At 40.3% G+C, this 14,479-nt stretch overlaps 1 protein-coding gene across 3 annotated transcripts in view; it reads left to right on the top strand.

Annotated features, from left to right (window-relative positions):
* Positions 1–3,726: 3,726 nt before the first annotated feature.
* arhgap42b (Rho GTPase activating protein 42b) overlaps positions 3,727–14,479 on the top strand; it is a 60,230-nt gene continuing 49,477 nt past the window's right edge. For 2 of the 3 annotated variants that reach the window (XM_088300975.1, XM_088300974.1), the window contains exon 1: positions 3,727–4,138. In XM_088300975.1, the coding sequence (XP_088157101.1) occupies positions 3,985–4,138 (154 nt within the window). In that variant the 5' untranslated portion in view covers positions 3,727–3,984. The remainder of the gene's footprint in view (positions 4,139–14,479) is intronic. The other variant, XM_088300972.1, reaches the window with a different exon arrangement.

Raw genomic sequence — 14,479 nt, 5'->3', positions numbered from 1 at the left:
ATTATCTTTGCAAAGGCATGATTTTTAATGAATTAATTATCCAGTGTCGGTGTCGGAGGTAAGTGTCATAAAGATGGCGGACATTTTTCACAAAATTTGAAAACATGGCTCAGCTTTAGGAGCGTCTTTGGAGGTGTTTGCGAGCACTTTTCGACAGGCGACAGTGTCCTTCTCCACATTTTTCAATGACTTCTCTTTCGGAGGCCAGTTGAACCGACTGGGGCGTTTATTTTTATGGAACACGATGTGTCGGTTGTCTGAGAAACAAATTCCTCGGAGCCCAGAATGAATTCTCACAAATTGCCATGGGAACGAAAAGTGTAAGGCCAAGTTTGAAAGGAGTCAGCTGGCTTAAAAATTGCCATCGGCATCCGATGCGCGTATGCAGCATTGTGGCGGGTTGCGATTTCGATATGGAAATGAGCAACATGGTTATTCATATTTTCTGTTGGTGTTTTTCTTTTTGCGTGTTAGTGATTTAGGATTTTTTTTTTTATTATTATTTATTTTTATTATTATATTTATTTGATATTTTTTATATCACGTTTGGCACAAAAAGGCTACCCTGCAAAAGTGGACTGTACTGCAGTTAATTTGGGGGTTATGCCCGTGAAAGCCCCGCCCCTTTTTAATAGTTTCAATAAAAACACATTAATATCATTTCAAACTCATCATACTCCATCTCGTTTAGAACGTAGAGGCTTACACATTCTTTGATTTAAAAAGAAAAATGCAACATAAGTGCATGTGCATGTAATTTCCACTTACAACCCAGGTTAAACTTAGCTTGTCCCTCTGTGAAGCTGCACTGGATTGCTGATTTTTGTTTTTTTAATAAATAGTCTACCTCTGATTCACCCAAAAAACGCAAATAATAATTAAACTTTAAATTTTTTTTTTTTATTTCACAACACCTTTTTTCCAAACAGCCAAGCCATAACACATTCCTCCCCTCTCATTACAGCAAATGTCAAGTTGTTACATTGCGGCAGGTCCAAATGTGAGGTCGCCTCCGAAGACGGCGCCAAAAGCGGCCATCCATCCATTTTGTCCTCAAACCGCAGCCGGTGACAGAAGCTCAATAATCCAAGGTCGCGCCATTTAACACGCACAAAACAAAAAGGGCTTATCCGACCGCTTCGCTCCAACCTCGACGTCGCCTGGCACGCATCTGCGACAGGTCGCAAAGATTTATGCAAATCAGCAAGGTTGCGATTAACATGCGAGCTCCGTTTGTTGTGTGACCTGGGAAAGAACAAACAACAAAACTTGCACTCCTGTAAATAAATTACATATAAATTAATATATAAAAAATACATTAAAAAATGGAAGTAGATGCTGGACATGAAAACAGAATTATACAATAAGGACGTATATTCGCGTGACAAAAAAATTTAAAACAAATTTTCAAATCAGGTCGTGGATTTTCTTTTCAATTTATATTTTTCAAAAGAATTATATCTCAAAAGTCACATTTTAGTATCTTAAACACAAAACAGTGTCAATTTTCTTCAATTACAGTGCTTTACTTTTCCCACAAAATTGTAATATATTCCTGCGGGAATATTTGAGTTTTCCATATTCATAAATCATGCTTTAAAAGACACTTTAGATACTGAAGTGTGCCGACACAATTAAATAACAAAAACAAGGTGGCCCTAATATTTCCCTTTCCGGAACATTACTTTCCCAGTTTTATCTTGAATCTTTTGCCTACAGGAAAAAGGACACTTCATCTAAAAGATGAATTCCACAAGAGGAATATTTCCTCAGGGCTTGCACGAGGGGCGTGCATGAGGGGAGTGCACGAGGGGCAGAGAGACCCATCCCCATCCCGTAAAAGGGGGCTGTAAAATTTAATTATTAAAGGCAAAGTCACTGCAAAGTGTTTACAAAGCCGCGAATCATTCATCACCAGAACTGAAACGCCATGAGGAAGCGCCGCCTCAAGGTCAAAATCGGGGGAAATTTTTTTTGCCAATTAAAAAAAAAGAAAGAAAGAAGAGGCCGGGTGTTTGCCTCAAACTTTTTACTGCCACTTCCTATTGACGTTCACTAGAAAACTAGCGATAAAAAAAGCGAAAACCACGTACGTTGAAACCCAACATCACATACAGGAGCTTTGTCACGTTAGCTTAGAGCTAACACACAATGCTAAAACGTCATCAATGGGTGAACAAAACTAGCTCTACTGGCACATATTTTTTATTTTTTTTCATTTGAAAAATGACAAGATGTGAAAAGCACTGTACAGTTATGGTCGTATTTTTTTGTGTAAATATATACTTAATTGTAATTGCATGTACTGTATTATACTGCCCCCCGGTGGCCAAGAAAGTCACACATGAAATTATGACGCACAAATGGTTTTATTTTTTTTTCCCAAGTGTAATAATTTGAAGTGGTACTTTTCTTGTGATAAAAAAAAGTTTTAACATTTTTTGTTGTTGTTTTTGTGGTACATGTAACAGATTTCTTTTCGTTTCAAAGAACCGAGTGTTAACAAATTCAACTTGCAATGCCAAATGATACCACGTAATCATTTACTGTCGGTTATTTTGTGGCTGGGCCCGCCAAGCTCAAGCTCGCCGACCCCCGGCGAGGGTCCAAGGGCCCCTGTTTGAGAACCGCAGTCCCTCTAGTCCGGTTTGAACCGGTTTGTAGTGCATGTGCGCATGGAGAGGTGGAGGTAATGGTGCAGAACAGCTCATCGGCTTGGTGGAGTCATAAAGCGAGATTGCTCTGTCAAGAGGTAAACAACGCAAAAATGAGGAAGGACTCATTTGATAGGAAATGTCAGAGCATGATTGGATTTATAAAAAAAAAAAAAAAAGTGTAAATTAGGATCATTAATCATCAGCTGGGAAAACAGTGGCAGCCCGTGTTCTCCTCTCATAAGGAACGATGCGTCACTCGCCAACAACCTTAAACAGACGCAATGCTAATTTGACTGAAGACTTTCATTTTTTGTTTGAGCTAGCTTGCGCAATACGGCTTTTAGCATGCGTTGTAATTTTTAAACCCGAATTTACAACCCTAACTGGCTGGATACCTTAATTTGAAACGCTAATACTAAAGCATCATTTGAAATTTTAAGCTTTATGTAAAACCATTACCTAGGTTTTGAACCATAATTTGAAACCCTAACTCTGATTTGAAACCCTAATTTGAAGCCATAACTTTGTATGGAGCCCTGTCTTACACACCTGATTTGAAAAATAAAGAAATAAATACAATAAATTGAATTGTAACCTTAACCCGGAACTTATAAATACAAATTTGAAACCCTAACTCCGTTTCAAACCCTCCTTTGAAACGCCAGTCCAGGCTTCGACCATAATTTGATACCCTGACCCTGTCTTGAAACTGAGCTTGAAACCTTAACGTGTAGCCAAACTTTGAAACGCCAAATGTGGCCATAAAACTGCCTTGACACCGTAATGCAGGCTTGGAACATTAAAACCCTACCTAGGTTGACACTCTACTTTGAAACCTAACCCCACCCAAAAACCAGACTTTAAAACCTGAAATTTGAAAACCTAACTCTTGTTTGAAACCCTAACCCAACTTTGAAATACTCACATTGGCTTTAAAACCCTAACGCTGTCTTGGGAAAAAAAAAACTCTCCCAGGCTTGAACCTCAATTTTGAAACCTTACCCTTAAATGAAGTCTTAATCTTGAAACCCTACTTCTACTTGGATTCCTCCACTTTCTATCGGGAAGAAGGAAGGTGGCGGTGGGCCTCGAGCCACCAGCAGGAGTCACACGACCACCGTGATTCGACGGATGCCCCCCTCAACCTCCAACCTCCAACCACAGCAGCCAGAGACCCGGAAGTGAGTCGCAGAGCAGCCGAAAGTTTGTCGCCTGCAACTTTTTTTTCTTTCTTTCTTTCTTTTTTTTTTTTTTGGTGTGTTTGAGTGTGCGGCGTCTCCGCGCGAAGCAAAACGTTTGCGGAGAAGAAGGAGAAGAAGGAGCAAGCATGGGACTCCCCACGCTGGAGTTTAGCGACTCTTTTCTGGACGGTCCCGATTTCCGAGAACGCCTCAAGTGTCACGAAATCGAACTGGAGAGGACCAATAAATTCATCAAGGAGCTCATTAAGGATGGAAACATGCTCATCGGCGCGCTCAGAAGTGAGTAAAAAAAAAAAAATCACATAAAATAAAATCACGCCTGATTTGACATGACGCTGGTTGAACGACGCGTGGCGCCTCATAATAAACGCAAATGTCATTTGCGAAGATTATTAAATGGCATTTATTCCATGTGAGAACACGCGGAATAGTTTGTTAGTACTTCTCGTCGTTTGCAAGATGAGACTTGCCTCGGTGAGCGCTTGAGAGGCCCAAGGGAGGCTTTTCGACTGCTCAACATTTTGCTTTTTACGCTGACTGACTGACGAAGTAATGCTTCTCAAACGTTTTACACCAATTTCTACCTCGAACGTATACCCGCGTTAATAAAATACAGTAGTGTAGTAAGCCCAAGCGTTCATCAATCCTGAGGCTGTTTTAAAATGTATATTTCATCATATTGTGATAGTTTACACCATTTTTAAAAACCCGATTAGAATCCCAAACCGTTGTTTGACCCAAAATTGAAACGCTACTTTGAAGCACTTCCTTCCAACTCACGTTTCACAAAACTAAAAGCCAGCCTTGAAACAAACATTTTTACAAACATAACTCAGACATGAATTTGAAAACCCAAGACTGGCTTGAAACCCTACTTTCAAACCGTCAATATGAATTGAAACCCTAACCCAGACTTGAAGCGCAAACCCCAACTCTGGTTTGAAACATAAAATTAAAAAAGCTGAAACCAGGTGTAGACTTATGAACCCCTTGGACTGGCTTCAAACCTTACTTTGAAACCCCGGGCATGAAATATGTAAACTCAAGACTGGCTTGAAACCGTACCCTTCATTTGGAAGTATAACGCTTGAAACCTTACTCTTTTTTTTCACCACATAACACTTTAAAGCCCAATTTAAGAGCCTCCTCCTTGTTTGAAACACCAGCACTGTCTTGAAACCCTAATTGTCGCCCCTAACCCTTCCTAGAAGCCCTAATCAGATTTCATATGAAGCGCAATGGAAATCCTCAAATAGCTTGTGGAGTGAGAAGACGCAAAAAAACCAAAAAAAACCCATCCAGACTTGATCATTTGTTGTCTGAACTGAAGTCTGGTGACATTTTTTTATGTCCTTATGAGCAAATTGTCCAACTTGGGGGGCTGCTTGACTCGATCTCATCGTGAGTCAGCGTGAAACGACATCCTGCCTTTTTCTTGCCGCTTCACTTACGTCCACCATGTCAAATTCCTCCAGCTAGCTGATTTAGTCAACTTCCTGGTGTCTTGTTTGCGCTGCCTTTTTTTTTTTTTTTTTTTTTTTAGGTTCTGTAAATGAGTTGAATCGGCTCTCCTGGAGTTGGAGTGAGGTGGGGAGAGCGAGTGCTAATGGAAAGGAAGACGTTAATCATTGATGGGCTTTGAGGCGCTAGCTTTCCCCCGAACTACACTGAGACAAAATAGACTTGAATTTGTTTTATCTCATGCAAACACTTGACAAAATAGAATTGAGTAAATTCACCCAGCATTTTTTTTTCATTATACTGAGCAGTTTAATTTTTTTTAAATCTAAATCTACATTATTGCTCATGTATTTTGAAGCATATTTTCATTTGTGTTTTTACCACTTCATAGCAACTTTATATTGCCTTTCTCTATATTTTTTTTAACATTCTTTTTCAGTGGAATATTCTTTTTAATTTGACTTGTATGAATTGTATTGCATTTGTTATTTCCATTATTGAAAATTATTTTTTTTAAATTTCCAAATTTTAAAATTAAAATAAGAATGCATAAAAGGACATCAAGCCCTAAGCCCAACCCCCCCGCCAAAAAAAAACAAGTTAGAGTACCACAGATAAACAAATAATTAAATACATTTGAGGGTAAAAATAGAAAAAAGAACATTTAAGTGGAGAAAAAAATGCCAGTGATTGTTATTATTTTTTTAAATGGATTTAAAAACAACAACAAAATAACATTTGTCTCGTGCCTTTAATGGTTTTCTATTAATATTATCGTCCTGTAGCAACTGAGCATTTGCCTGGTTAATTTTGAAGACAATTCGGCCAGAGAGGATGTTGGTATGTGCGGCCAAATGTGTTGTTGGTCCTCATCGACTCACGAGCGCTCACAACTGTCAAGCGATGTTCAATGACCGCCTGGGGCTTATTTTCTGTTTCAGAGAAAGAACACTATTGATTTTGGATGACATCTATGTCAAGATGTTTGATGTTGCTAGTTATCCCCGCAAAAATGTGTTCCTTGCTGTCATATGATGGCGCCAAAGACCAGGCTAATAGGAAAGTAGTAGTTTGTGTCAGGTGGTTCATCTCAACTAAGATCTTTATGTCAGGGAGGAGCTAAATTTAGCCTGGGTTGTTAGCAGAGATTACTGTGTGACTACTTGTTGAAAACATACTTGACTTTTCATTGGTGGTAGGAAACTCTTGCGTCACAGTTGACGAATAAAAACGTCGATGGCACTGAATGCGTTAAAGCCTAACTTTCAGACTGGTTTATTTGTGATTTTTTTTTTTTTTTTTTTTTTAATAAAACTTTTTTCCCCTAATCTCTAGTGGAACTTTGAAAATTCCCCGATGTTTCACTACGATGTAGCTTTAGCTATGGATTAGCCTCTTTAGAGCGCCAGCTGTTTCTATTGCAGCTTGAAATGAATGGCAGTCCAAAGCATCCTGAACTTATTGTGCCATGGATAATTGATTCCAGCTGCGCGTGAGATCCATCTGCATCCAGCCCGCTACTTGATATTCACACCTGGTCTCCATAACCACCGCTGACTTGTATTAATTCCCTGAGTGTGGCCGCACTAATTGAATACACTAATTACGCCTTTGCGAGCCGGGGGAGGGTGAGGGTGAAGAAGCGTGATGCCGATGGCTGTCGTGATGCATCTTCAGGATGCCAGGCGAGTTTGTCGAAGGCCCGGTCGGCACATAAAAGGCGATCGGGCTATTTTGTCCTGATTTTGTCTTTTGGCCACCAGACGGCAAATTATTTATAAAACTATCCGATAAGATGATCCTGCAATCTCAGGTGTGTTAGGAGTTTACTGTCAAAATAAACATAAAGTGCCAATGACATGCTAACGGTAAGAATAGGTTTTACTTCGGAAATAGACAACTTATTTTTAAAATATACGGAGCTCCTAGGCTCAGTTGCATGTTTTCTAGTTCAATGAAAACAAACGGGTAGCTTTCTGCTTATTGGCTGCTACAAGGAATCAAATCAGATGGTGCTGTGGGCGGGCCAATCTGCTTCTGCGGGCAGGGCCACCAGCACAGCGGGGTGTACTGCAGCGAGCAAAAATAAACCAGCTTTTAATTTATCAGCCTTGCAAGCTAAAAAATGCTGATGCCGATAATTGGCAACATGCCAAATATCGGTCCCGATAATCCGATAGACACGAGTTCATTTTTGAATCGATGCGCTGATTCCATTCTGCCAACATAAATCGAGTCCATGGCAGGCCATCATTTTGTCACATGATGGCATGTTATTGCACCCGATGCGTGCCCGTGCCTGCTCAGCAGTTCTCCGAGAGAACACGAATGGATAGGTGACGCTATGCATGATGTTATTATTTATGTCTGTAAACAACATTTACGCTTGTCCCGACACAATGCATTTTTTTGAGCCGAGCGATGCGATACGTGCACGGTTGTTAAAATAATAATAAGGATCTGTTATCACTCTGGGGCGTCTCGGCGTTGATGTGAGGACAGATGACGCTCGTGAGGCTCGGCCACAGGAAGTGTCCTGTAAACATGCTTGCTTGTGTAAGCCAACAATCTTCTCCTGTTCCTCCTTGCGTTGCGTTTGGCCTGACATCACTCTGGTTTGCTGCGGGGGCGTGTTTTCCTCCTACTGAGGGTGTGTAATCTGTGTAACGCATTGGATGAAGTCATGTTGCAGAGTTGTGCTGTTCTGATTTTTGTATTCATTGAACAGTGAGCCACCGCTATTTGGAAGGAAATGCCATGAATGCTAATTAATATCTTCAGTGCCGGGTGTCCACCTTGAACTTTATTTTTTTTTTACATTGTTTCTTGGTTTGATTCCGAACTCTGTAGGTAACCATGATGTTTATCTTTTTCGAATAATGACTGCAGCCTGTAAAAAAAGCCTTATTGGCACTTCATTCTCTAGTACGTAATCATTTTTTTATTGTCCAATCTTTCCGTATAACAGAATTTCCTTACGTGGGAAACGACCACGGTAAATGTCCTGTATGAACGTGCAAGTATATTAACAAAATACAGTTGATTTTATTTAGCTTTTTCTTCCACTCGCTCCCTCACCACACAAGACGGCATTGCTCTGTTGACGACGTGCAACTTTTGGCTTTGAAATCCTCTCTGCCCATAGATGGCGCTATTGAGCTAGCCTTCTGTCTAATTAGCTGTCCGATTAGCGGGCGGGGTTTTTAGCACGACAACAGTAAAAGCATTACAGAACACGTTCATTTACGCCACTGTACTTCGTCCGTCAAGCCGCAAGCAATTTCCTCTGAGTAGGTAAACTACCGGAATCGTACTGAGCTACAATCGATTCCTTGTTTTTTTTTTCCACTTTGCAGTTCACCATCTCTCCCACGGTCATTACCGTTCTTCTACGTTTGGGTGCCATGATCTACAGACGTAAATGTAAATGAATTGATTTGAAATCGTTTGTTATTTCAGTAAAGCTCATGCCAAAGAAGTCATAAATGTCGCCGTTTTGGATCCGATCATGGCGGAGCGGTCAAAGTTTTTCCGTTGTATGGAGCGGGGAACTGCTCGAGTTCGCGCTACTGCGGGCTTCGCTATGACTTCCGGGTTCCGGATATCGGAATTTCCGTTGTGATCAATCGATCGTGAGTGTAATATCGTTGGAGAATATTTAATGCATACGTTTTTTTTTTTCGTGACCCTCTGCCCTTTCCTTTTTTTCCGTTCTTTAAGTTTGTTACAGTTTTACTTTTGTGTATTTCATAATCGTTACTAAAAAAAACAAAGCCTGCCATGAATGGTGAAGAAATGTTTTTAACTCGCTGATCAGTGATGGGCTCCAAAAATCCTGTCCGTGTGAAGTCTTAATTGAGGCAGCCTGCATAAAATGTCCAGCTTTGCCGATCCTAATGGATACTTGTTCGATGTCAGCTTTGTCCCAGCGGCACTATGTAGCTTTTAAGAGAAATCACAGGTGAGATACTTAAGGTAGAATTCATAGCTGGAAACCACACACCGAGTTAAGTGCACACCAACCAACGTGAAGCAAAAGAGGATAAATATGAGCTGCGGCATTTGTTGGAGCGTGACTAAAAATTCCTGGCGTCCATTTCTTTTCATCCAGAGAGTCTTGGTAAAGCACAAATGAGGTGGTCTTGCTCGTGAATTAAGTGACGTACTTTCTTTCAAATTTCCTTCAAGTTGCCGTAGGGGTGGGTGCCGCCCGCTTTCATTGGCCGGTTGTGATTGGCCCACTCTCGGTGGGCGAGCGGATTTTGTTGCCATTGTTGTTGTTAGGCTCCGTTGAACTGAATCCTGTCATAAAAGCAAGCGAGCGACTGGGAACTGTCACGTCTCCGTTTTGATTCAGAACTTAATTATAAAGTCACGTATGTGAGGGGAAACCCAATTAAGCGCAAGATGGAGGAATGCGTTTCGGATGCAACCTGAGTCATAGAAAAACGCACAAGGTTAAAAAATCTCACGAGAAGTAACGGTGTATAAACACTTTGTTACTTTAATTAAGTATTTTTTTCTCATATTTGTCCTCTATCTATTTATTATTCTGGTGTTTTTTTATTATTTTTTTTACTTTTACTTCCTACATTTAAGACTTTGTATTCTTATGTTAAAACATGCCTTTTACTTTTTTAAAGTCCGCCAACGGTGACACGATGTAAAAAAAAAAAAAGAAAAAAAAAAAGAAATAGTGAGGCGTTCAGTCAAATGCTGTTAAGATCTCAATCTTTGGGTGCTATAAAATGTAATAAAATAAATAAAATAAGACTGCTGTGACAACCTGGGAACATCTACGATTATGGCAACAGATTCACACCAGCGACAGCGAGCTATTCCTTCTCTAAGAAAATCTGTTGTAGTTCCAATACTGACCTGTGAGAGGCAGCATGGTGCCACAGGCCAGGGAAATAGAAAAAGGAAGATATCGAAAAAGCTAGCTTAGCTGATTAGCTTAGACGATTAGCCTCTCTGGTAACTTCATTACGATTAGAGACTCATGTTTGTCATTTTTGCTGTGGTGTGATGAGACGCTTCATACAAACATTTGGTGACTTTCATCAGAAGGGAGAAAAAGCTCAAATTCGGCGCGGTTGTAGATGTGTGTCCGTTTTTGACGTTGTACTGAATGCCACATTTGGCCAGACTGGCATGACGCAACAAGGTGTCACCCATATTTGCCTCTTTGTGCTTGTTTTAATGCTCCTTGCAACAATTTCAAACAACTCATTTCAAAACTAACAGGTTGATATCGTTTGTGGTCAGTACTCTTTTTTTTTTTTCTTCCTTTTTATCGATTGTGCCTGAAAAGTGGAAACGCTGACAAATCCCACTCGTCTCAATAGCAGCAGGAAGCTGGCTGAATCGTGAAAGTGCTTTAACGATTGCTTGCCCTCCTTTTCTGTGAGTGCGTTTTTTGGAAAGTTGTCATGGTCAGATGTGGCGCGAGACAGCCCGTTTTGAGAATTTGATGACTTCTTTTTCATGCCAGCAGAACTAATAGACTTTTTTTTAGACTGTATAAAAAGAGCTAAAGCTTCTGTCTCATGTGGGAAAAAAAACAAAAAGATTGCTTTGTCATCACTGCAGTGGGGTTGGCATCGTAGTGATACGACAGGCCACAACTAGGTATGGGCCGAAAACCGATTTCAATGTATTATTTTATTTTATTTTATTTATTTTTTTGAGTCATCGGCGCAGTCAAAATGACAGCAAACGTTCCCGGTTACATTCTCACAACCAATAAGAGAAGAGATCGATGTCATGTGGTTTGTTGTGATGCGGGCATGCTTCTATTTGGGCTATTTTTTTTATTTGTGTTTTTTTTTTTAATTTCCAGAATCAAACAAGTTTTAATGTGCTAGATGCATGCATCCTTACTTTTTTTGTTGACATTAGCAATTCTGCGGGAATGTGAAACGTGATCATTGCGATTTCTGTAATCGTTATATTAAATTATCAAGTCGTTCAACTCGATTTGTTTTCAAACCAATGACTGATTATTCACCCTTTGAGTATTAACCTGCACCGATAGCATATTTAAAATTTTATTTAAGACAATTTTTCTGCTTTTAGTATCGATGGATGGTATTGGCATCCTCAGCGAGTACCGAGGCCCTAAAATAAGGCTTTATATCAATTGAAAAGACAAGCCTGACCGTATACCGTGTGTTGTGCTGTCAATATTAAAACTGTTCAATATTTCCAATCGCAATATAGAGGATGAAATTAGTCTAAGAAAGTTTTCAGTTTCCCAGCCCACATGGCGGTGGGAAAAGTTGCGTACACGCTCCGATCCCACAGCCTCGTCTTTTGGACTGCGGCCCCCCTGTCGTGCGACTGGCAGGCTGGCGCAATGTGGAGTGCAAAGGGTCTTACCTGGAGGGAAGACTCGGTGTTTCGTTTCAATCAAAGCGGCACAATGCGCCCCGTCGTTTCTCCCCGCGCTCCCGTTGAGCCGTGGCAGCAAAACAGAAAGAGGCACGCTCCCCTTTGGAGAACGTCTTCGCCCCCAATCAAGGGTGATGAAATGGTGTTTTTTGAGCACAATGCAGCAGAGGACAGAGTGCTGGCGTATAGTTTGCGCGATGCTTTTGTGCTTGTGTTTTTGCCACTGGAGAAGTTTGAGACCTTAAGTTCCATCTGAACGGGAATGAAGAATAACACCTTGACCACCTTCTTTTGATGTTGAGAAATAAGACGGGAGAAGACATCTGGAAAATATTCACAGAGCTTCCTTTTACAATATGTATTTGAATATTGATCTAATAAGTCAAGAGGAATATAACAGAATGTAAATAAAATATTCTCATCAGAGATGTTGATGAGTCAACGTATTCATGCAAACAGATTGCTTCAGGCGTGGTTTTCTTGCTTCAACTGAAAACTCGTTTATTCTCACCGGCCTTCTAATCTGCTTGAGACTTGACTTTTAGTTTTCTTTGCTCTTTTTTTTAATACTTATTTTTTTTATTTTTGTTTTCTTTGCGGGCCCTTTTCTTCCATTTGTACTTTGGTGAGCTGTTGTTTTTAAAGTTTGATTGGATAGGATTGGATGTTTTGCTAGTTGAAGTTGGCTATATCACGTTCTGCTCTGATCAACCAATCAGGAGATGGAAAAATGCTGACATCATCAAGGTGGCTCTCTTTTAAAAATCTGATTGGTTAAAGAAATAGTCCCAATCATAATTTAAATCAATGATTCTCAAAGTGTGATACGAGTACAACTGGTGGTACACAGGCTCCCTCTAGTGGCATAAAAAGAAATCACTGAATTAATTATTTAAACTGTGGAATGGTCAAGTAGCTTCAACTTAAAAAAAAAAAAATTCAGTACAGTTAAATTGCATTGAAGTGAATTTGTACTCTTAAAGTATTTAATTATATCCAGACGTGTTTGTTTAGAAAATAAAAATTTCCCCAATTTGACCGCCATTTTGATTTGTGACGACCGAAATTGTCATTACGTGATTGTATTAACGCAGCATATAGATTAAAAACTAATTGCCACTACTATTCCGATCAGATTCGGATTGTCAAAATGAAGGCGCTACCCCTATAATTTATTTATTTATTTTTTTTAAAATCACTCAAAAAAATAATAATTCGGGTTCAGCGTTTTATTCCGATTGAGGCGTTGAACTCATTTACTGCCATTGACGGCTAAAGACGTCAAAGATCTTTTTTTTATTTATTTTCTTTTTAACTCGGCCGGCAGTGAATGAGTTGATGAAGCATTTTCATTCCGTTTGGTCATTCGGATCCTTTCTAATCGGAATCTCAGCTTCTGAGACGGCATGTGGCGCGTTTGGACAGGCATGCCGTTGCCCTGGAGATGAGATTGCGGTGGTCTCCTGGGGGCGTCTTGGCACGTCGGCTGCTAAATGGCGTAGCCGTTGCATTCGAGAGCCGAGAGCATCTCTTTTGTGATTAAACCTACACAAGGATGCCCCTGTGGCTAATATTGTTCTTGTCCCCCCGCCCCCCCCCCTCCTCCTCCCTCCCTCCTGCTGTGCAGAAGGATCATTTCAGCACAAAATAATCACACGCTGGGCTCGATCAAATGCTTGTCGAGTGTAATAAAATTAGATGCGGCTATTTTAAGACCTTGAATGTTCTTCTAATAAGTGCAAAATGTTTTATTTTGCCAGGGCGTTGCTTTGCGACAGCGCTTTCATCACATTGCTCCTCTCATGTCGCACTTGTTGTGCTCAACAAGACAATTTAGACCTTCACTAGCTCGCACTGCTCTCCCTTTTTTATTTATTTATTTATTTTTTTTATTACCCCCCCCCCCCTCCACACCCGCCCGGCTCGCCATAGCTCCTCCTCGCCACATATAATCAAAGTGTAACGCCGCAAATTCCCTCCTCTGTCAGCGCAGATGAAGACGAGCTATCTGGGGAGCCGTGACATCTCTACTTGGCACGCACCCCTTCGGAGTGGCCGCTTTATTTGGGGCCTTGATCCCTTATTTCCCTGCTGTCTTGTAGAGTGCAAGCTAATGGGGTCTCTTGTGTTTGCTGCTGCTGTATGCCAGCGAGCCCTTTCTCTCCTTGTTTACTTTGTGTCGTTGAATGCATGTAAATGGAGAAAAACATGAAATGCAGGAATGGAGAGGAGGAATTGTTTAATTAAAACGGCATTTTTTTTATTTTCCTTCTTAACGCCATTGCTTATTGGACCGGACGGTTTAGTAGTGATTAGCGTAGCCATTTGTTGATCACGTTGAGGATGCTCAAGCATCCGTGTTGAATCTCATTAGCCCTAAAATTTGAGAGATTTTGGTTTGGATTGGTGATCCATTTCTACAAGTCAACATCACATTTTTTTGTCAAAGCAACGCCAGGCATCGTTATGTAGAAAGTGCATTTTATTATTTTATACTCAAGGGAACTCATTTTGCTTTATGTAATTAAAGTGCATTGAAAAGCATCTAAAAAAAAACAAAAGCACTTTTTCAAATTATGAAAATAATTTCCAGTGCAAAAAATGATTTTTAAAAAATTGCTTGGAAAAAAAAAATGCTTTAAATGGCCTCAATCATGGGCATGAAGCGGGGATCGTACTTTTAATGTGGACTTGAAAGCATTCGCACTTGGGGCTGTCTTCACCTCTGTAGTCTTTTTCCATTTTTGCCTGCAGCATAACTGCTAA

The sequence above is a fragment of the Idiotropiscis lumnitzeri genome, chromosome 7, assembly GCF_059441095.1.
Source record: "Idiotropiscis lumnitzeri isolate Australia: NSW breed Sydney's pygmy pipehorse chromosome 7, RoL_Ilum_1.0, whole genome shotgun sequence".
Taxonomy (NCBI): domain Eukaryota; kingdom Metazoa; phylum Chordata; class Actinopteri; order Syngnathiformes; family Syngnathidae; genus Idiotropiscis; species Idiotropiscis lumnitzeri.
This window is presented reverse-complemented; position numbering and strand designations above follow the sequence as displayed.